The following is a 25,014-nucleotide window of genomic DNA, read 5'->3' as shown; positions in this document are numbered from 1 at the left end:
CTCTAACCCTGTCAATACTCAAAAGTCTTGGAGGCATGTGTCACTCTGAATGGTATGGCATATCGTACGACCCTCTGCCAAGCTGTGGGATCACAAAAATCCCTCAGGAATTTGCAGCCTTTCCAAAGGCAGATGGACAGAGCAAGAGCAGAGGGGAAAAAATGAAGACACGCAGCAGGGAAGTGGCAGAGCAATACATTCTGGGCTTTCCATGTCCAATAAATTCATCAGTTTCGACACAAACTCAAGAGGAGAAAAGTGATGGAAAATCATTATGGTAGAAAATACAAGGATTCAAATTACTTGCTGTGGGCAACTGGTGATTGCTTTGTGGTGGCAGGGCCCAATAGAGAGTAGGATCTAAATAGTGAACAGTCTCCCAAGGCTGCAAATCACTAATTACTTATTAATGAGTAGATGAGCAAAGTCTGTGCTTTCAAAGTAAACACTGGAGAGCAGGCCAACTGAGCAGAGGGAAAGAGGGAGCTGAGTAAAGAGGGGCAGCAGAGGGTGAGGACACTGTGAACTGCACATTGAGACAGAATTGACTTAATTTAAGGCCGGAGCTCTTCATTTGAATCTAAACACAAAGGAGATTTTGCAGTCGGTTCAGTGCAAAGAGGAGGAACATGTCAAGCTCAGGGAAAGCAAGAGTATGATGGAAAAGGAGAGCATGAGTACAGAGAGGGAAAGGTTAAACAACACGCGTAGGGGAGAGAAACCAAGACAGAGCGGCAGATAAAATACAGGAAAAAGTACAGATAAGTACGGAAATGGAAATGGAAAAGGAAAAGAGACATACCTATCTTGGCTGACCTTTACTGAGAACTGAATCACAGAGGAGTGCAGTCAAGATAAGGCTAATACACTGAGGAGAACATCTTTATTCCAACCTTTTCTCCTGCTGATATTTCAGCAAACAATGACCAGTAACAAACAACAAAGTCACACGACCTGTATGCCTGAAATGTGTTCAGGATCACAATCAGCCGACATGAAGCAGCTGCGTCCCGTCTGCGTGACATCTGAGCAGCTCCAGACCGGCCACAGCTAAATCCACCTCTTTATTCAGAGCCCAACACTGAACCTGCTACTTTTACCTGATGAAACTCTGCACTCATGCTGACTTGCTTGGGCTGCATGAGGAACCTCATACTTATACCTTCATACGCTCAGATATTAGAAATTCATTTGCATTCATCAGCAACCACTGCCCCTGGGGGGATCTGTGGAAATATGTTGGATTGTTTAGTCAAAATTACAATACAGCTGGGGCAATTTATCTTTTGAAAAGCCTGTTAATTTGTTCAGGAGGAAATGGTGTTTTCATTTGCATGTTGAATAAGGAGTAGCTAGAGAACCCTTTTCCAACCTGTTACACCAGTCTCTCCATGGCTAATGAGGCAGAGAGCAGGGAATTACTGAGTCCACCGGGAGCCCTTAGCATGACAAACACACCGTGACTTAACGGTTAGCACAGAGCACGTCCATGCATGTATGTGTGCGAGTGTCCTGCGTGAGTGTTTGTGTGCATGCTCATGACACATGACAATTGTGAGGCAAGGATTAAAAGCCTGCAATTACATTTTAAAAACATACATTTGATTAGTTTAGATTAGATCGAATACAGTTAATGACACATCAGTGCAGAGAGGAAAAAAATGACTAATAAAATAGCCCCTTCGCTTTGGTGTGCTGTGTGGGTTTGTTGATTTTGCTGTGCAAGCGAAAAAAGTTGATAGGCATCAGTATCATATGATAACTTGAGCTATCATCCATGCTCTGCTACATGAGGAGCCCAAATTATTCCAATTTGAAATCATAACCCACGCGTCTAGTAGAGATGAGGAAGTAATGTAATGTCAGGCATAATTTGATGATCTTGTATGCTAATGATTCCCAAGGCTAATCAGGTCCAGAGTGAGTCAAAGAATATAAAATCCTAACATGCATATGATGATTTTAAAGGCCTAAAAAGATAGAAAATAAGCTAAACTTTAAAATTAACAGTTGTCTTATAATATGCTGCTGGGTTCAGGGGCCACAGGCGACTAATTGAGGAAAATTACTCTCTAGTCTTTTCATTTGGAAAACTGCTTTAGCTGCTTTATTGTTTCCAAAACCTACCTGGTTTGTGTATACAATTACTGCTTTACGTTCAGATCACTGTGACCTCTCTGCACCGGACTTGTGTAAACCTGCCATGACGCCACCCATTGCTTTGTGGACTGCCGTTTTCAAGCCATAAGTCTGCCATTACAGCAGTCACAATCTTGGGGGTTTTTTGAGCCAGAAGTGACTATATTCGGATGAAAGGGTGGCACTGGGGAGGATACATTACTACACCTCTATCCTGATTGGATCTGACAGAGAACCCGAGGGCAGGCCATGGTAGCGACTTGTCAATCACAAGTTAGCCTCGCACTAAAGCATACCCTGTCTATTTTACTCTTAATGAGACCATGATTTATAAAATGAACATCATGCTGTATTTAAGAGGTCTTAAAACTTGCGACTGAGATCATAAACGTATTAGGAAACTGTTTAGTGAGGAAATAAATCAAGTAAGAATTAGGGTTTTCTCATAATCCTGCATATATACTTCTTTTGCATCTAGCCCCCTGCTGGCCATTAGAAAGAATGCATGTTTAAGGTACTTTGGCAGCCCCATCCACTACTAATAAAATCTAGAAATTAAACACCAAGATATCAAACTGTCTTATATGTGACACAAAAGATGGATGGAGAATCCAGCTTAATTTAATGATACAGTGCGTGGGAGCCTGCTCTCAACCAAGCACACAAAGCAGATGAATGGATTATCACATACATTGATGCGTCCTGATTTTGAATTGGGAAGAACAGTAGCCTTTGGAGATGTGTTTTACATAATCAGTCAAATGAAATCACCTCTTTTCTCTTACTGTATTGTCACACAACAGCAGCAGCTGCTTCGCCTTGCCATTGGGGAAGAGCAAAGCAGTCCAATTCACAGCAAAATGATGGCTGTATGAGATTTTTGAGAAACGCCTTCTTTCACTTTAGTTTTACTGAGAGCATTGGAGAATAGTGTGTAATGAACTTGAAAAATTCAAGGTGCTCTGTCCAGGCTAATGCAAGTAATCCTCCGCTAGTGAATCAGTTTGTAAACAATACATTAAGAGGATTACATGCCATGTTAGTTTTCCAAAGTCCGGAGGAGTTTTACAGTCCTATCAAAAAGTGCAGAAGAGAGTAAAAGGAGTAAAAAAAAAAAAAAAAATCAGCTGATTCCATCTGACAGCAGCACATGTCGGGATAAAGGCTGTCCAGAGAGATTCCCAGTATTCTTTTGTCACAAGTTACAACAGAGTGTGGTGTAGGAGAAGGGGAGGTGGATAAAGGGAGTGGGGGGGGGGGGGGGGGGGTAACTTCAGAGAACATAAATAGTTAATGACGCCTTCGCCGCTGGGAGAAACACAACAGACCGACTTGTAAAGTAAGCTGCCCATAAACGCACCCACACCAGTGCATAGGCAAACATTGGCCGACAGTATGCAAACACATAGAACGGAGCAGAGCCTTGGTGTTCATCGTGCCAAGTCAAAACACCCATCGTGAACACACACACACACACACACACACACACACACACACACACACACACACACACACACTCCAGTGATCGGAACTTGAATTGCACCACCATCATGGGGATAAGTGCTTAAAAGGTATTTTAAAGTAACGCTTTTTTATTCTCAGGAAATCCAACAACTGAGAGAAAAAGGTATTGAACGACTCCACAGGTTTAACCCTGCAGGATAAAAGAAACACGCAACAAAGCTGACGTAAGATTAATCATCAGCGTTCGGATGTTCACTTACACAGTTTGGTAAGCTGGCAGTCAAGTACTGTAAAGTAGCCTGTGATTTTCAAACACTTTGAGGTTTAATCTTTTGGTTGCTAATGAGGTATTTTGGTTGAATTTTAAGTCCGCCCCATCCCAATGGAAAACATAAAAAAGATGAACTTCTGAACGATCGGGGTGCAATACTGGTGCAAAAAGGCACTAAAGGAAAAATACCGCCTTTAAAGTTCCCATTTACACACATGCTGACAAATGTGATAAACACACACTGTGAGCGCTAATACTTCATGGGAGTTCATCATCACTGGAGCGAGAGAAAAAGCAATGAGGCTTTTTGGCAGATTTCCTGCTCACCCAGGGTTGACAAATTGCCAAGGCTCTCTGTCACAGCTCCACTTTAAGGCTGCTAACTGTTTCATCTGCCATGATTTAGATCTCAGGCATAAAAGTCGCCCAGTGGAAATGCATATTCCGCACACCTTAATTTGCATCACACAACATGGAGCAATTACAGTCACTTTGAATGGTAATTTGTATAAGACAAAGCTCAATGAATCAATAACTACTTTGTTGTTGTTGTGTGGAATTACCTCAGATACAAATTTTACTCAGACAGGCAATTTTGAAGGTGAGTACATGAAAACAATCTTCATAAATAGCACAAAGGCGTAATTAAGGTGTTATCCAGTCAAAACAATCCCCTCCAGACTGTAAGCGATGCAGTTTGGAGGGTTTTAAGCACGACAATATCTCCCTAATTTCTCTCCAAAATGACTTGGAAGGTTACAATAAACATCAACAAACCTTGTTTGTAAAGGTTTTTATCCATTACACATCTTAGAAAACATTTCCTCTATAGCAGCTGGTAGATCTCTTCTGAAGAGAAACCTTGCCAAAAACCTTGTTTTTAGGGGTTGTGTTCAGCCAGATGATCATTTCATGTTAGCAATATTCAAGACATATATATTCTGTAAATGTGGGCAGAAAAAGAGATACCACAAACCATAAATTAAACCTCTTCACCCTTTGCTTTCAGTTTTCAGCTCGTTACTCAAGTTAAACATCACTGAAGTCGCTCGTGCTTCCACTTCCAGAAAACTTTGAAACAAATACCAAGAGGTTTTCAGTTGGCCCAGAGCCAAGATTTGGTTTGAGCAAAGGTCTTTGTTTGTCGTTGAAATAATGTTATTTCACAGAAAGTGTCTGCCAGCTAAAATTAACATTTACTCTGCCAAATGCAAAGTGGGAAAGGAGAGTGTTTTTTGCCTGTGTCGTTTCACACAATAAAGCCACGTAATTGAGTGCATGAGGCCACTCTTGGTTACCGCTGCCTTGTTTGCATTTCTTTTCCTTTACGATGTTGCGTTTCTTTGTTAAGTAGACAAATGACCTAAATAGACAAGCTAAATATAACTGATGCTGGGCAGTTGACGATCAGTGTCATGGCAACGTTGCCTGTGGACTGGAGCATGGTGTGGTAAATCAAAATCTTATCATACACACATTTTCTAATCTCTAATTCCAGAAAGTAATCCCTGATTTCGCCAACTGCAGATTATTTTGATGAAACAAGCCACTATTATTAATGTTTCCAATAAACATAACAGTAAATACATGATTGGACTAAAACTGTGTTTCCTGCAAACAATGATCTCTAGAACAAGAAGGGAGATTTGACAAGTTTGCAGCTACATACAATACAGTAGTTTGGAAACAAGGAAGCATTGCACTAGATTAGTTATATTTTGCATGATTCATTTCAGTATATGACTCAGACAAACAATGACTAAGACTTTCTTGAGAGATTTCTTCCTGGTGTATGTCACAGTGACTAAAATGAGACACTAAGTGACAGATGGGTATACTCAAAATGTTGTCATGCATTGCAAGATTTGCGATTATAGAGCATTCTCATAGGTTTGATCTATCGCTGCTGCTTCCTCTTAAAGTCTACCCAAGCCTTCTTTATGACTGCTTGCACGTCCATTGATTTCTGTTTAAATTAGTTTGGAAAATGACGGAGCATTCGCAGAGCAGTGGAGAAAACTGAGGCTGACTCACCTGAGGGTGAAAATCTGCACTGACGAAAGCGTGGACAGAGCCAGAAAAGTAGAGACTGTTTCTCTCTGCCGGATCGGTTTGGAGGGCACCATCACCACAAAGTTATTGTCCAGCTTCAGCTCCGACAGTGGCTGAAACAGCCTGACACTCCCAATGCGCTGCATAGGTGTATGCCCTGCAAAATAGCCCATCGGCCTCTGCTGCTCGGTGCGGACGGTGCTGCCCTTTCTTGAATCCTCTGAGCTGCAGTCTCCACTGTCTGTGGTTTGAACCATGTAGTAGAGCTCCACAGGAGTGCCCTGGGCCTGCTCAGAGACCCTCTGCCTGCCCGGCCTGACAGTGGGCGGGCTGAACCAGCTGGCCAGGGGCTCCAGCTCGGCAACACATATCCCCAGCTCACCTTTTAGCCTGCATGTCCCACGCACCTCTTGAGTCTCATGGAAGGCAAACATCCTGACGCAGGGCAGCTTGTGGATGGCACTGTAATCATCCCAGTCCCTCCCTGCAATGTAGAACAACACCTGAACCTTTGGCCAGCTGGGGTGAATCCTCTCGCTGATAATGTAGGTGTGCACCTTCCAGTTGAATGTGAAGAGAGGCGACGATGATGCTGATGTTGGCACTGATGATGACACGAAAGAGGGTGCGTTAAATGGTCCCGGCAGGGTCTGCAGCAGCTCCAGAGGGACAGGCTGCTGGACAGACAGGGGCCCATAGCTAGCATTGACAAAGGGCATCTGCCGGGCCTGGTGGACGAAGAAGGACTCTGTGCGAGCCTGCAGGCTGGAGTTCCTCATTAAGTCCTGATTGGCCTCCTGTAGGAAGAACGCAGACTCAGCGTTGAGGATCCGGTAGCTGACAGGCAGATAGATTGGTGTGGGGCCGTACCTCTGCAGGCCTTCCAGGATCACCTTGCTGTCCACCACTGAAACAGAGAGGGAAAAAGACAAAGAAGTTGTGATGTTATCTACCCGTTAACCTTTGTTTCAGCAAGTGGGGTAAAAACACCTGGCACAACTCCAGACCCTTCTGGTCATACATCATGGTATTTACAGCTGTGCGGGTAAGATTTATTGTCTAAACCGTATCAATGAAACCTAAGCCAGGTGTGAAATCAAAGAGCCAAATGAGAAAAACTGGAGGAAATAACTTATGACATGGACGGAGGCGCTTCACATTTAACATAACATTTGCATGCATTGCCTTCAACCAGAGGCAATCATATCTACAGTGAGTTCGAGTGGTGAATGTTTAATGGTTTGTTGAAGACATTTCCATATGATATCACTTTCATGAGCCGCTGCTCTTATTTAAAAGAATTTGTTAGACTCAATTCAAAACACTTGTGTCTTTCTGACTCACTTCTTTATCAGGCTTGTCCATGTTGCCCCGTGCTCTCGATTCTTTTCATTATGATGCACTAACTCAATCTGTTTTTCTCGCTTCTTCAATTTTTACTCTTTTTATTCTCAGACTTGATCATCTGTATCCTTCTCTCTGTCATTTCATTCTCCTCTTATGCTTCACTGCTGTCAAGTATGGAAAGTTGGCATCCGATTCTTTAGCTCTGTCTCAATCTAAGCAGATTCTATTGTGGATGTGCACTATTATCCCACATTGTGGTAAAGGAGGAGCTGTAAATCACTGAAACAGATTGTGGATGGTGGTGAGGAAGCTCAAGGAAGATTTTGATAAAACATCTTGGTTTGTTTTGGTGAAGTTTAATTGGCAGCGGCATTTCAACTCTGCAGTTTGATCCATGTCTGACAGGTACGTGTAATATAAGTTTCCTGTGAGTGTAAAATGTTAACTGAGGCAAAAATGCAATCATAGTGAATACTGTATGGGACTGGAAGAAAGCATTTTTCTTTAATTGATCAAATATTTCCCAATCTGAATCAGGAAATCTGAAAAACTGATTTACACTGTATTCTAGATTCAAGATTTCATAGTTTGTTTTGGATGATTTGACACACACACATGTGAATGGACATATGAAATATATGACGATAACCTCAGAATGCGTAAACACATGGAATCTAGAAATATGTGTTCAGTGGCTGTCGGTTCAGATTTGACTGAGCTAAGACTCTGCAAATGTTTTTGATGCAGTTCGCTGAGGTACAATATAAAGCTATTTAAATCTTCGAGTTTGGAACTGTTTCACCATAAAAGCGTCATGACTTTCTGCATGCTGGTGTCTCCGCATTCACTTGGTGCACTACACTACCTTTGCTCGTGTCTCTCCCTCCACACCTCCGCTTCCACTCCCACGCCTGCCTGAGGAGACATGCCTCGCAAGGTATTGAAAAATGCATGTTTGATATTGGTAACTGAACTCAGGTATCATATTGGCACCTGTCCCCCAGCCCCTCTGACTGGTTTTGTTTTGCTACAACTACACGCTCCTATCTTAAAACAAGCCAGCATGCTCATCCGACATCACCAGACCCTACGTGGCCCTAAAACCTGCTGACATCCCTCTGTGTCTCCATCCTGCAAATCTCCCCACCCCCTGTTTTCTCTTGGCCATCAAGCTCCAGATATTTGGACTGATGAAGTAGCCCATGAGAGCCCATTGATTTTCTGTCCCGATCCCTCTGTGCTGCTGGAGACGTGGCGTGGCAGTGATTTGTGAAAATCCGTGGCAGCAGAGCAATGGTCGGCTGGCCAGACGGGTGGACCAAGCATTAGGCACAAGAGCAGCCCTTCAGAAAGGATCATATCAGCTCTGACACAGAGGCAGGATGAAACTAAGATGTATTGAAGGTTTACCCCACATCCTCAAAACCCTGTTTCACCTGAATGTTTAGGATACAAATTTTAAATCTGGTCCTCAAATGACATTATTGAATCTTAAGTTGACTTGTTTTTTAGGAGACATCAAACATAGCAAAAGCTTACTGTCCATACCACTATACACGTAAGGCTTATGTGCACGAATCAAGATGATCTTATAGATCCATGTAAATATCAGTACCTCTCATAAGCAGAGAGTCATGAAAGGGGATATTGTGCCTGATTCTGCGCTATGCATCAGGCTATCTGCAGTAATAGATCAGACTATGTACAGCTACTAGTGCTGAAACGATGTTTTCATTATCTACCTTTCATTTGTATGTCTTTGAGAGATGTCTTTTATCAAAAGGTGCTGTCTTTGGCTGTAACCCAGCCTAATGGAGGGCTTGATGAATCAATCAGAGTGTCGATAACCAATCTTTCTTCATTTGCTACAACTTTTAAATCAAGGTACACTGGAACAGCTCGGCCTATTTTGGTACATCATGCCAGTCTGAATGTGGATTGAACCCTCAATGGCAGTCAAAGACTTCTAAATGGCATCCATTTTTTAATAAGTCCATTTTATTCCCATACACATATGAAAATGTTAAAAAATAAGAACTCTGTATCACAGCTATGAAAATTGTGTTGACTGCCTGAATGAAAAACAGCCAATCTTCCAGACCTCCGTTCTGTATAATCATATGCATTAATAGCAAAGAGTCTGACACTGATATAGCTAACAAAGTCGTGAAAATAATAAAAGTGAGTAAGAAATCCAAATTAGTTTCACTGTTTTGTAAGTAGTTGCTTTTTTGTTTGTATTCATGTTGCGCAGCTTCTTCAAACTGTTAAACTGAATTTTTTTCCACCACTGACTTGAGGATGTAAAGACCTCCACTGAGACACCTCACTGCGAGCGACTGCTGGTACACAGTTTTGACTGAGAGAATAATGTTTACTCTCAAAAATGACAAAACAGAGAGCAATGTCAAGAGGGGAGCAGGTGCTGGATCATGCTTACAGCACAGCGAGAGGATTTTCCTGTCTCCCTGTTTCTTTGGAGGATGTGACACACTGTCCTAGTTTCCATTTATCATGCCACAGATGAAACTAAATACCTCATTACAGCGGAAAAATGTTGTAATTTGTAACTTCAGATTTAGAAAATGTCCCTTTCTATGACACCAATAGGTCGTCGTAAATAGAGAGGCAAAGCCGGTGTGATTTGCAGCCCTGACCTGCCCTTGGATTTCACGTCTGCAGCTACTGTACTTGTAAATCATGTCTGCAGGACTGTTTCTGCAAATGAAAAAGGGAATGATTTGTGCAGATAACTTAACCCGGGTGCTAAATCCTGGCTGTAAACTCTTGTGGAGGATTTCTGGGCACTGCCAACCCCTCAGGACACGGGCTGAGGAGTGTGATCACATATCAAACATGCAGCTGAACTGGACTGGCCTCATCATTAGACATATGTTCGATTCAGAATTTAATGTCTTGATGTTATATTCATGGAGCGTGAGCCAGGAGGCCTACAGGAGCATGGGACACTGAATTGAAATGCATTTTAAGTATTTTCCATGGAATTCCTACGACATGCAGCAACCAACTTCTAAAATAAACTCTCAAAATGGTATTAAAGCATTCATGTCCCCGAGACAGCCATGTGTGGCTTCATATCAAACCGTTTCGTATAATCACCTGTTCTCATCCCTGGCGACCTGAGTAGAACTTCACCCAAGAAATATAATCCCTTCATCTTGCCTCTCTCCTCCCCTTCTCATTCTATCTTTATCCTCCACCATGTGTGCATCTTGCAACCACTCCCTGTCAAACATATTAAGTTGGCCTGACTTCAGAAATACATTAATCAAACAGATTTTCTAATATGAAGTCTACAGGGAGGGAGAGAATTGATCGAGGCAAGAGGTGGGAAGACGAATAGAAACGGGGGGAAGTGGGAGGTGATGATGACGGCGGATTGGGTCCTTGTAAGCGCTCAGAAAGAGTCAAAGATTACAGCAGAGCAAGAGATGATGTGCATGGCCCACATGGCTCCTTCATTGTTGGCTTCTGTTTAAAATTAGACTTGTTTTTCTTGGAAAGCCATCACCGACACGGCAGAACATTGCTGCTTTAGAAACACCTGTGCAAGAGTTCACCGCTTTCCAACCTGCTGATGCAACTCTTGCTGTCTTTTCTAGCGCTGAAAAAACGAGTGGTCACTGACAAGGCTGGCGTGTGAAATCTAAATCTGGTTCATCGGTCTGTCTGTCCATCCATTATTCACCCCAACCCCTGTTTGGGTCTATGACAGGCTCAAAGGAATAGTCTGGAAATATTCCTTGTGCTTCTTATTGTCAAGAAATCTTATGAAAAGACCATAACAAGGACTGGATTTATCCTTCTAACAAACGAAGCCTGGTATATCTTCTTCCTGTGTGCCACAGAGATCCATTTTTGTCCATAAAATATTAAAAACACATCATCAGTCACACTGCCACTGGGTGACATGTTACCTCATGATCACGAACATTGGCACTGTAGTTTATTTGGACTCAGTCCCACAGATGCTGTCCTGGTGCCCAATGAGATTAATGAACAGGTGAAAATAATCCTCAACAAATACAAAATTTCTATTTGAGTAACATTACTGTCACATTGCCTTTAACAATTGAAGTTTTGAGTGAAATATCTCCACAACTAATTTGTTTATCATGATGTTTTGGTGTGGAAAGTGTAATAACTTTGGTGATCCCTTAACTTTCCACCTCATGCCATCATCCGGTCAGTTTGTCCAAAACTTCCTGCAGAACGAATGACATTCCCATCAGCTTCAGCTGTACTTTATGTTTAATGCTAATTAGCACACATTTTGCTAGCAATGAGCGTTTACTGTAGACTTGCTGCAAATGTAAATATATAACATAAATATATTTAATTAATACCAAAAAGTAGTGTGTCCAAAACTAGATACTTCATACTTTTACACAATCTCACGCTGTCTGCTGTCTGTTCTTGCTTTAATGAATCCTTTGCTCTCTTATAAAAATGTGTCTTTTCAACTTTCAAACAAACAGTCTAATACAAGTTATCTTTTTCAACATCTTTTCAACAGCGTCTGGGACTTACAAAGAGGACTTTCTGTGTCCGGATGTACCAAAGCTTTTTACTTTGCTGATTGTGTGTTTTAAGGAGGAAGGCACATCTTATTTTGTGCCTTCTAATACTGACATTTAAAAAGCTTTTGAAATCCCAAATTTTCGTAAGTCCACAAGGTAAAACATTAAGACCTGATCTTTTCGTGGCATTTCCTTTTGTTAAACATTTGCTCTATGTGGGAGCATGCTCTGTCGAGGAGCTGCTTCGGGGACCTTGAAGTCACCATCAATAGACCTACTGTCGGTCAGTATGAGGGGTAACTTTTTCGTTTCCAGCCACAGAACAATGGAATGAAAAGGGTATTTTGGGCTCTTGGAGGGCTGGATATAAATGTCAGCTGCTGCTCAGATGGAGAAAATGCCATTGGCAAAGTCAAGAACCTTATCAAAGACGGTTTCTGATAAAGTCTTGTGTGCACATAAAGGGAAGAGGAGGCTGAATGTTTCCCAACCCACTGAGCAGCACAACAATTAGCAAAGCAACTAAAAAAACACTCACAACTGTTTTAATTGTTGTTTTGACTGAGGACTGGTTTTAACAAATTTAATCAAGCATTATTGCACCACAATACTCCAAGACTGCGCTCTAAAAGTTGACAAATTGAGTCATCAGTAGAGAATATCACGAGTTGACTCACATTTTGTCAGTCAAATCTCTGCACTTTTGTTTTTATCTGCGTCCCTGTACACTGAGCAATGCTGGAGGAGCAGCATGGCAGGCAGCAAACTTTGCAAACCGAGTCTCAAAACGACTGCAAACCACAAAACTAACTGTGATGGAAGCAGACAAAGGTGATAGAAACAGAGGGCAGCATGAGGCAGGGCAGGGCGACTCCAGTCTGTTGGCTGCTCTTGTGATAACTGTCAGTGAAGCGGGCTAAACCATTTTTTGACGGTGGTACAATGTCCTCTATGCTGTCCACTGTTGCTGACTGTTCGGCTGGAACCTGTCCTCAGCAGAAAAACGAACACATAGGTCGAGTTGCAAGTAGGTTCTTACTGTAATCAGGTCAGGTAACATAGTATAAAGAGTAAGAAAGTCATTACATGGAGGAAGGTTGGGTAGATGGATGGGTCAAACAAACACTTCAGGTGTTAAATACAGGAATTTCAAACTGTGGCTGTTTGGCAGCGTTAACCACTTGTGGATAAAGGTCCAGTACTGGCTTGTTGCTGGTACTCTCCATCCGTGATATATGTCATTTTGGGACTCATCGGCAATCGACCTATTCAGTCGTTTAGGTATGAGGATGCCAGCAACCCAGCAGGAGATGTTTCCTCATCACAGATGATGATGAGTTATTGGTAAAACACAAGACTTGTGTATGCTGATATAGGAGTTGAGTGTGGCACTGAACTGAAAAATAAAAAGAATCAACGGTCAAATAAGAAGAATTGCTGTACAAAACAAATACCTAATTTACAAGATGCAAGAAGAAGAATAGGCTCCTCAAGCTCGTCCATTGACAATCTAAAAAGCACACTTTGGGGCTTGTTAAATTCAGCGTAGGCTACTGGATATACAACCGTGTTCAGCGGTTAGCAAAACAATCCAGTGGTTAGTGAAATGTCCTGGGTGGTATCTCAACACAAACAAAACACACAGGAACTCTAATCGCTCTAAGTGCCCATCACATGCACTCTGACACTGCAGGAGAACCAGGACAGAGCAGAGAGCCCGCTCCCAGCTGGAGGTTAATCAGATCACATAAAAGCAAAGCACACCTCATCTTTCATCACTAGGCAACACATTTATGCAGCAATCGATAGGTGGAATCATATTTTCCCCTTTCAGAGAAATGAGGGAAAATGAAGTATTGAGACCCAACCAAGATAGATGGGGCCAGGCTTCATACCTTGGATATCAGCAATAAGTCTGAGCTTTGTGTTTCTTCAAAACTTGAGTTGTTTTCATCTCTGACAAATCTTATGACCTCTTTAGATCCAAAATGGCCTTTGGGTCGTTTCTGTCAATAAATTCCCTGAGACTGAACATAAGTAATTTACAGCATGCTTGTCCACCCTCTTTCTCCCAGTGCCTGCCTCTCATCTTACTTTTCCAGCATGCAACACACACACATACGCACATATATAATCGCATCGATAAAGATATATTGGAGGTTTGTGTGAGGAGAGAGAGAGAGAGAGAGATGCCTTCCTCACGTTCACATAGGCAGCCATAATCTTAGAAATGAAGCTATTTGCAACAAATGTACACTGCTTAACAATGAAGAGGGAACCATCACAAAGGCTTAATTATCATTCTGCACGTTAAAAATAGATGTTTTAATATGTCAGTAGAGGTAATATTAAATACTGCCAAGACACAAAGAAAAATTAAGCCTTTGTGATAAATCCCTATTTATGTGAAAAATGTTAATATATTTGAAATAATGAACATTTGCAGCCTGTACAATCCCCCAGTACTTAATTTAGCCAAATAGATAGTATCCTAAAATCAAACGTAGCCTAAAAAGAGAAAACACCAATTTTAGATGATACACTTCATTCTTTGATTATGCGTTCTAGAATTAGTGAGTCTTGAACAGGTAACCGTTCTAAGTTTGAAAAGTGCCCATTTTTGTGATACAGCAAATTGAAAGTTCAACATTATCATCAAGGGCTCAGCACAAAGAAAGTTACAATGTCCCCCTTTTCTCTGCTGAAATGGAGATGCAGAGAGTAATTACATATTACATGGTCTAAACAATGCCGAAAATGAGCTGTTTGTAAGCTGTCACTTCTTAAACAGCCAGTGTGCTGCACCACAAGCTGCCTCAATTACATCCAAAAGGTAACTGCTGCTAAGAACGACATTTAAAATCCATCCTCCGTCTCTGCTCGCTTGGAAATAATGTATTTCAGTGTTACAGGAATCTTAAAGAAACACTAATGGAAATAAAAAAGATAAACCCCCCGTTTGGGCATTAGTTATGCCCAACTCGGGAAAACTTCCAGCAGCTTCCAAGCATTTCTTTGTCTGCATAAAGAACATTTTTTCCCCCACTCAGTCTGCAACGCGTCATGTCTCCCTGGTGGGGGTAGTGAGCAACAGCAATGAAGAGCAATTCACCAGTTGTGCAGAGAGGAAAACAACCTCAAAGCTTTCTGCCTTGAAGACACATTTGGGACATGAATGGGCTTTTTATGACACTTCAATTCTGCCCATTGCCTGCGGGCCCTGTGTTGTGCATTATACAGTGTCAGGAAGGGAGGAGGTGAATGGCGGCGAAGGGAGCCGCTAAGGAGCCGGTGGTTGTTTGGATGAGATGAACTCGGAGACGAGAGCTCTTGAAGGAACGGGGCCAAATGTGCTGAGCGGAGCAGAAGAGCAGTTAGCCTTCCTACGAGGACACCCACAGGGGTAATCGAAGGCTTCAACTTTAAGTATGTGGGCTCTGCTGTTGTCATTTAAGGGCACAGATTGCCTTGGTGAGATTATGAAGCGCGCTCTCTCTCTCTCTCCCAGTGAAGTAACCGCACTTTGAAAGTGAGTCAAATAAAAGAAGTGACAGTGACAGATGAAGCAACTGTGTGCTTAGACAGAGGGAGACCAGTGTTATAAATAACAACTACTCTCGGTAATCATCATCAAGTGAATCCATTTCAGGTATACTGTATATTATTATACACTGGGTTTTATTTTTATTTATTTATTTATTTATTTATTTATTTTTTTGGGGGGGGGGGGGGGTTGTGCAAATACATAAAATTAAATGTGGTTAAGTGGGTAAGAATAATGCAGTGAGTTGGCAAAAAAGAGGCAGTGTGAGTAATGTTCTGGCATTTCCAGCAAGGTTACAATTGGAAGAGGCCTTGGACATCAGGCACTGCAGCTGCTCCAGGAAGTCAAATAATGCAAACCGCAATATTAATTATGCTCACAGGAAGGGATGGGCAGAAATTCAATGTAATCGCTTACCGTCTTGAAATACAAACATGCGCATGGAGACATAATAAGAGTTTTGTTTCGCAATTTGTATAAATCTCTCGCATTTTTTATTTGAAAAACAATTTTAGAATACCAAGTCAGACAATGAAATTAACATCAGTTAAATTATTTCATATGAAGCCCGAACAATTAGAGAACAGAGAATGAGAAGAGCATCTAGGACACTGCATTTGAATAGATTATGCTTAACAATAATAATGCTATGGTGTGTGTGTTTAATGTCTTTAGCTCTTGAGAAAACATCGTTTTGGCCAAGCATCTGAACAACCACAACTGATAAATCCCTGTAAAGGACATTTGTCATCAGTTTTTTTGTGGATAAATGATTTCCCACCAATAACTGAAGACACACTGCCCAACCAATCAAATAAGTGATGGAAAAGGATTAGAAAAAAAGATTGGAGGTGAGCCGTGCCAGATCAATGTTCAGAAAGTAATTCCTCACTTCAAGATGCTGTTTTGAGATTGAAAAATAAATACACAGGCGTTCAAATCTAAGAGATGAAGATAATAGCAGGACACTCAACAGCTATTTTCCAAAAAGCACTGAGGCTGAAGTTTATTTATCTTATAGATGGAGAGGAGAGGAGAGTAGAGAATGATGGTCTGTTATTTCATCTTCCTCTAAAAAAAAAATGTTGTTTTTTTCTTGTCCTCATATCACACAGACAGAAGGATAGCTCTATCAGGCTCTCCATAATAACAAGTGGTATAAATCAGAGTAAAAAGGGCCGTCGAGGTAAGCGAATGCATCTTTGGTTAGAGACAAACTCTTAAGTTTAAATGTCCGTGAGTAAGGATGACAAGTATGATGGGCTGTACAGTGGGCCTGAAAAAGTGAATCTTAGGCTCTACATAGCAACACTGGGAAACAGTAATGTAAAACAATGACATTTCGCAACACAGTTATACTAAAAGTCATCTAAGATGTTAGCGATGCGGTCTGTGGACGGCTGTAATTGCACAAAAAGCTCCTGCAGAAGTCATTTTTTACAGCTCAAGGATCTGTATCTGCTGCCTGGCAGAGGGGGGATTTAAACAGGAATTGAGGGGTTCTTTGGGGTTGTGTGCTACATTATAATGACTGCTCAGCTGTATGTGTGACACCAGTGTTGAGGTTCATGTGGTTGGGAGTGGGAAAACCCACCCGTGATCAGACCACGAAATACAGACATGCAGTGGTGCAGGAGAGAAGGGATATGAATTGTACTTACACAGCATGTGTGTCTAGATTGCGTATTGGATCTTTGCTACTTTATTATGTATTTATGTGCGTCTGAGTGCACGTTTATGCATGTACGCAACTGTCTGGTGCATGAACACACTTGGAAGTCCTTAGAGACAACTGTCATGCAGCCGTGGGCAAACTCCATTAATGGAATTTTTGATTTTTTTCAACTGCGTGATGAAAAGTTTAGCCTCTAAAGCTCTAACTGTAATATGTGTTAAGTATAGCCCAAACGAATTTTTGAAGCGCTGAGGAACGTGTGTAGCGAGACACCTCTGGCACAGATACAGTGGACTGTGTTGATTGGTGGCACTGTAGGAAAGTTGCGCGCCTCTGACAGGAGCGAGGTGGTAAACAGCATGGAAGAGAGGAGCCTGGTCTCCACGGCCCTGAAGAAGTCCACTGCACGCTCCAGCAGGAGCAGAGGGAGAGAACAGACAGTCATTTCGCTGCTGCTCAGAAACTCTGAAATGAGATGAACTCGGAGGTCTCTCCTGCAGCAAAGCAACGCTCACGGCATGCATTTCTTTATCCATATCCTCCCCCAATCGTGCCGCAGAGAATTTTGAGTCTTTGAGTGAGCTTAGTGGTTCGGGGAATGAGCGGGAAACGGAAATAAAGATGCCAAGAGAAAGTCTGTCTATCATTTTCACTCAATGCTCAGACGTAGTTTTATTTGTCAGATTCATCTTTCTTTTGCCAGATCTTCTGACTAACGGAAGCTGTGAAAGGTTTAGTCAGATAATTACTTTGCGATCGCCTTGGGGTTTTGCTGAGAAAAAGCTTTTTAGAGAGTTTCTCCATATTTAATAGCTGGTCATAAAATGAGATATTGTGCATCATAAAGTGTCTTTACATCACCGTGGAAATCTGCCTCTCTTTGGTACATCACTCGCGGTTAAAATGTATGCAATACAGAGGCCCAAGGTTGCCCATCCTACAGGCAAATAGAATAAGTCTGGAATAAGTCTAAGTAAGAGATTGACGTTTTATCATCTTCTTCCAGATGGGACAACTATGAGTTAGAGGAGCTAGAGTGAAGGTCTGAAGTGGAGACATGCTCTTGAGTTGTGTTTGAGTTTTCTTGAAAAATCTGATGGTACTTCAAGGGTAACAAAAGTAAATGATCTCGTAGACTAAGGATGTAGAAATGTGTAATGCAGCAGCAGCATGCAGAGAAGATGAAAGGCTGCGCTTTCAGTGTATCCTCTGCCTGAGTAAATGAACAAATGCATGAATGTGTTACTGCTTGTTCTTGATCTGTGCGTCTAAAAAAGGTTCCAAAACTCTCCTTAAATCTCGACTGAACTCAAGAATCAACAGATGTACATTTTAAATCCCATTCGAATACTTGAAACATTTAGACTATAAGTACACCAAAAACTCCATGTAAGACTCCTGACAGAGTTGAAAAAAAAAAAAAAAAAAACTTTAAAACTTACTTCTGCCAAGACGCCCGTGAGCCTCATGCCAGGCGAAATTCTTATCACGATGCATTACATCAGCAGGATAACCTTTAACACCATTCAGTCAGGCTTTTCAAAGACAGGTGTCTAATAAAAGTGAGTGGGCAATAGTACCGTATGTCTGGCCCAAGAACGGCCAGAGGTTCCCCACAAAACAACAAGAGAAAAACTCACCCTTTTAATGATTTCAGAGCCACATTGATCCAATTGTCTCGCTGCTTTCAAGACATTTCATAGATAAGCTTTGACTGCCGGCTACTTAGACGGTACATTTGGACCAGCTACTATGTAGCAAGGTCACAAGATCATGTATCACAGTCTTACGATATTAAAGCACTAAACTACAGATCTTCTACAACCACTGCAGCTTTGACAGCCAGAATATACACATTCATATAATTTAAGGCCGTCTATTAGGTGCTAACAACACGGTGAGCTTTAATGGGTTGTTGCTTGTCGTCTTCTTTCACTGACAAGTGTTTGGAGTTTCCAAGTATCAACTGGAGAGTTTTTTCCTCTTATGGAGGTGATACTGTTTTATGAAGGTTAATTAAATCTGAAAGTGGAGACTGTTGTGACTGTTGATTCGGAGTAGAAAAAAATGACAATTTTGCTGTAGCGGTAAGATGCATTAAAACTGAAATAGAAACTATCATATCATTTTGACTTTCACATTCATTAAGGAAATGAAATGTCTTTTAGAAAACCTGCTTCTTTTGCTTATTTCTCAAGCTTTATTATATTGGCTCGTTGAAAATCACGAGGACACAGCTCTTTCAAGAAGAATGTAACTATCATTGAAATCACTTTGACAACAAACCAGAACTGCCTGGTAAAATTAATCACCTGCATAAAGTGACCAGAACAAAGCCATATAAGATGCGGTTCAGTGGCACTGCAAATATCCCTGAGGATGATAAAAATTGAGCCGCAATGATAAGCCCTATCCAGGTAATAACCAAGCTATTATCTTGGCAAACTTTTGCAATGACATTTTACTTTAGCAGAGGCCTTTTTCATTGTGCATCATCTACTGCACATGTGACAACCTGGAAAATGTAACCAAAGCACATAGCAAGAATCTGAACTGCACTGCCATGTCACACTATAACATCAACGCCGAGACCACCTTGTAAAGGTCAGCACAGCCATCACGACTGAAAGCTGAATCCAATTTGAAAGTGCTTCAAGCAAGAAGTACAACAAATGGCTGCTAATCTTGAAATCTCTGGCTCTGTTCGAAAGATGCAACCTTCTTTTTGCCACACAAGTGGCTGGGCTCCGAGGATGGCAATCACAGTCGGTCAGTCGGTCAACCACTTTGAGCCAGAAACATCTCAACAAGTTTTGGGCTGATTGTCATACAGTTTGGTGCCCGCATTCATGGTCCCCAGAGGATTAATCCAGTCGACTTTGGTGACCACTTGACTTTTCATCTAACACCAGCAGCGGGTCACTTATCCATTGAACTATCCTGATGTCGACTGAATGGACAAACATTCATGGTTGTATCCGTGTCTCCCTCAGGATGAACTGTAACCTCATTGAGCTCCACCATCAGGTCAAAGCTTTACTTTGTCCATTAGAGTTTATTCATCTGGCTTATGATGCTAACCTAAGATGGTGATCACAGTCATCCTCGTACCTGCTAAACATCACAATGTTTACATTGTCATTGTGAGCATGTAACCATCCAGAGTGAAGCATTTAGCTCAAAGCACTACTTTGTCTATAAGTGTAGCCTGATGGAGCCATCAGATTTTCAGTCTTAGCCCCTTAGTTTCTCTTTTCCGTTTCAGTTTCACTTCTGACTGTGTGTCTTGGTGGATAGTTTCAATTAAAAGACATCATGTTTTGTAGTGTGCTTGCTTGATTGACCCTGGTTAGTAACCTCCAATGTGCTGATTAACCTGAGTTACTGGTCTGCAGACTTGTTGCTTGATGTGGAAATTATTGTCATTTTGACATAATTTATGGAAGTTTTTTTCTGCTCTTCTTTCATCTCTATTTTGAGCTCTGCTGCCATACATTCACTTTCTCCACGGCCTCGGCCTCCCCTATTTAGTGTGTATGCTTTCATGACATGTAGCAGTATGTAGCCACAATGACATTTATGTCACAGTCTGGCACTTCCACATCAATTGCTGTCCTTGGAAATCTGTCAAAAGCACATACAGAGTACCTTTTGTGCTACCTTTTGGCTTGGTCTCATGCTGGTGCTCATCCAGAGGCCATCGAACCCACAATGTGGAGATCACTTGTCCTCTCCTCAGTTCTCAATATTAACATTAACCTGTTTATCATTGGGGTCAAAGAGGTTAGTTCTTTTGTTAAGACCATTGCTGGTATGAAAAGTAGCAGAAATGGGTGCAGTAAGAAGAGCATCAGATCAGCACAATGGCCTGTGGATCCTGTGTGGCTCAGAAGGAACTCCAATGAGTGCATTTACACTTCCTCTCTTGATTTTCACCATTAGCATGTGCATGAGCACATTTGCGCTTACATGCATTGGTATTCATTTCACATATCTGGGTGTCCAGGAGGCAGTGCAGGCTCTTAGAGAAAAGCACTCTGTTGATGAGAGCAGATCAATATCTAAGCCGCCTATTATCATCTCTGACCAAACTGGGAACCCAAAATGATTCTCCATTCAAAGTTAATGATCTTTCCTAAATACCAACACAAGTGAACTTGCTTGTTTATGTTAGTTTGCATCGATCTGACACAGAGTGTGTGGCCATGGACAAATCCGTTGTATTCACACAGGCCCTGTTAAAACAAAGACTCTCTCCGACTTTGATCATGGCTCCCAGGACGAAATATAAACCAGAGCGGATGGCCAGTCAAGCAAGACAGGAGGTCCGCTGAGGGAAAAAAAAAACAAAAAAAAACAAAGCGGGTATTATTTTTTCAGCAGTAACTGCAGCTGATTTACCGGCGATGTCTTTACTTAAGGCTCACATTCAATGGCTAGTTGTGTTTTAACAACCCAGCTGAGCAGTTCATGAGCATCATATTGGGCATCATGCCTCGCAACTCTTGGCAGCTTGGCATAGCTCCCCCTGGCCACTAGCAAGCTCTTGTTGTTTTTATATTCTCACTTCAGCAGCAAGAGCCATCAAAGATAAAAGCACAGTTGCTCTTTGTCACACAGAGACAACAGTCATGAAATTTTCACAGCTAGAAGTACTGATCTACCAGTGGAGACAAAACTAGTCCCTGAGCAGAACTCAAATTCAGTGACACAGATTCAGAGAAATAAAATGCAGGGGTGAGCCTGTTAATGGGATGACTAGGCTTGTTATGGTTTCCCTTAATGAGATATGATACAATACAATGCATGAACAACTTGAATGACCACTGTAGAGAACCTATAAAATATGTATGCTGTGTCTATAAGTATCATTAATATTTAATCATCCTTGCTTTTAAGAAGCGTTACAGCATTTTAACCACTAAGAGGAACACTGTCAGTCTCCCAGGAATTAGTCAAAATAATAATGTGGATCAATTTACTAAACAAGGCTACAACTAACATTTATTCTCTTGACTGATTAATCTCATTTAATTAGCCATTTATTTTTTCAATTAAGTGATTTATCATTTGGTACTGAAAAAGTTTCCCTGGATCCAAAACGATGTCTTCAAGTTACTTGCTTTAAAGGTCCAAAACCATACGAAGTTGAATTTACAATGACATCAAACAGTGGAAAGCAGCTAAATCTCACATTGGAGAAGCTGTGATCAGCAACTGTTTGGCATTTTTGCTTGATAATTAATAATATTCTCCATCCATCAACTAATTCAGCAACTTAATTTGTCTTCAACAAGTTGAAAGAGAAAGAAAGAGGAAACAAACAGAGCAATATGAGATTTTTTTTGGACATTTTACAATAATGGCAGTGGCTTTAAACTGTACATAGCTTCCAAAACCCCCCGTCTTTCACAGCATATTACAGCCTGTCAATGGCTACAGAACTCTTGGCCCCCGAAATCTCCACAAGGACACTGTTCATAGCTGGCCGATCTCTCCAGGGCTCTCATTCTCAACTCAGCATCACCGTGAACTCATTTCTCAGCCACACAGGATGTTTCACGCTCCTCATTCAGTCAGAGATGAGATGGCTTGAAAGGTCACACTGTTTTCTGTATGAGGGCTCCGCGGCGCTCAGGAATGGAGAGCGTGTGTGTGTGTGTGTGCGCGTGTGTGTGCGCATACACAGACCTCCATATACACAGGTTATTGCATTTTTTGAGTGGAATTAGTGTAAATGTGGGCATAGATGAGTACCTCAAAACATACTGCAACATGGCCAGCTATGCTCGATTTGTGAGTATATGTGTTCCAGATCTGTGCTCAGCACCCTGTAGAGATCAGTGGGGCATGTGGAGGAGTGCCTGTTCCTACCAGTACACACTGCTGCTGAGCTGACAGCACACACTGTTCAGTGGCTTGGATATGAAAAAGAATATTGGGGCTCAAGGGGGGGTCTCACAGTTCTACACACACACACAAACACAAACACACACACACACATACACACACACGTGGTCCCAGTGGCAGCAGTGTCTCTCTTGGTCTTACTGGTGAGACGAAATTAACAGTGGGCATCTCTGGGGTTTCCACGCTCACACACAGCCTCCACGTGGCGATGGGAGGATATCACCCAAACGTGTCTCCCTTTCTCTATTACTAACTTTCTCTCAACTTCACATTTTCTCGTTATTCCTTTCATGCGTCATTTACTGTCTCCTGCTCAGGAACTTTTCCACTCGTGCATCCGTTGAAAACAACAGAGGAAACCCTGATGATCCCGGCTTTTCTAGTGCAAAGTTGATTTGATAAGACAACATGTGTGACCCCGTTGTAGGGCTTACTTTCATTTTCATTTAATCTCTCAATTACTTTTGATTGATTGAGTAATCGTTTACATTATAAAATGCCTGAAAATAGCAAAAAAAAAATACCCTCATCAATTCACTAAGCCCTCCGAATTAAATGGCAAAGTCAATTAGCATAGTGTTTGCTTATGCACTCCCTGACCTGGCGCCCTCAGCAGCAGGATGTCGTTTCAAAATGCATTATGATTGTTATGGGACTGTTTTCTGACCACCTCCATACTCCACTGTTTTAGAGCTGCAGTCCCATAACATCAGATTCTCAATGGACTTTTTGTTGAGTATCAAAATAAATGGAGATTCTGCTTCTTCCTTGTCAAATCTGGACCCTGCCCATATCATCAACTGGTGGCCTGCAGGTCACATCCAGCATGCAGAATATTAACAATTTAAGGAAATGCATCTTATGTTAGAAGAGGGAGAAGAGGAGGGTGGGTTTTGAATGGAGCACTGAGGTCTGGAGTCTGTTCACAGTGATATATATAGTAAAATTATTAAACAATAATAGGCTAATTGGAGAAAAAAAATTTCTGGCTCTTGGAGAGGTGTAGTTGAGGACCCCTGCCATACCTTCTGTTATCAATAGGCTACAATATGTTATGAAGTGTCGCGTTTTCCAATTTGAGATAAACTTTCTAGTGATTAATCGTTAGTGATGTTGAATACACAGTGTAACTGGAGATCATTCACAGTGATCCTGTCACCAGATGAACGTGGTTTTAACGTGGTTGATTTCCCGTTGACACATGATAACAATACCTACTGCAGAGAGTGTTGTGTGTTGTTGTACATTAACGTTAACGTTCAGCTCCTCAATTGTGGATACAGTCTCCTTTTCTCTAGTACACAACAACTGTAAATAAAGTTGTGAAAATATGGACTAACTGTCTGAGCCTTGCCTGCCTCGGTTTCGTGCTCACAAGCAATGTGACGTTGGTCAGTTGATTAAATGTTATTTTGTTGTCGCCAGTCATCATCAGCCTACAGACTTCTGGCAAGCTCACTTCATGTTTTACTTTTTAAACTCGTACTCTTCAGCCTCAACTGACATCACTTGAGGCAATTTATCAGATTTCGCGCAGCTCCCTCTGGAGCCAAAAAAGGCTTTATACAACTTTTTTCATATACTCCCTGAGACCTGTAAACAGACTTTGATGTATAAAATTGGACTAGTTTCCCCTTTAAGGTACTCGGATAAGGGTAAGGAACGATGGTGGACATGATTAAAAAGAAACCAGTGTTGAAAGTAGATGGAATGAGAACAGCGGTCTTCCATGTCAAAGTCTGTTATGTCATGTTACTTCTGCCTTTGCCTCCAACAGATAACAGTCATGCTTCACTCAGCCACAAACGTGTGAGTCTTTTAGGTTTTTGAACAAATGATCAATTCTGCTGCTTTCAGGCAGGCTCTTGCGCCAGCTATGAGAAAGTTCGAATGCGGTTTGTGTTTGAACATAGTGAAGGAGCTGCACTATAGCTTCATAAAAACAGGTTAAGATAGTTAAGATATAACTTAAGTTTACACCTCCTCTGTGCAGGTGTAGGTCAGTTTTTACCATCTGATGTGATGGTGAACGACTAGAAAAATGGATTCAACTAATGATAGAAGGAAAGCT

At 41.6% G+C, this 25,014-nt stretch overlaps 1 protein-coding gene across 1 annotated transcript in view; it reads right to left on the bottom strand.

Moving 5' to 3' along the window:
- The window catches only part of LOC143338220 (transmembrane protein 132C-like), a 144,465-nt gene that overhangs the window by 94,695 nt on the left and 24,756 nt on the right, over nucleotides 1–25,014 (bottom strand). The window contains exon 3 of the mRNA XM_076758464.1: nucleotides 5,909–6,833. Coding sequence (XP_076614579.1) covers nucleotides 5,909–6,833 — 925 coding nt within the window. The remainder of the gene's footprint in view (nucleotides 1–5,908; nucleotides 6,834–25,014) is intronic.

Source organism: Chaetodon auriga, chromosome 19 (assembly GCF_051107435.1).
Source record: "Chaetodon auriga isolate fChaAug3 chromosome 19, fChaAug3.hap1, whole genome shotgun sequence".
NCBI lineage: Eukaryota > Metazoa > Chordata > Actinopteri > Chaetodontiformes > Chaetodontidae > Chaetodon > Chaetodon auriga.
This window is presented reverse-complemented; position numbering and strand designations above follow the sequence as displayed.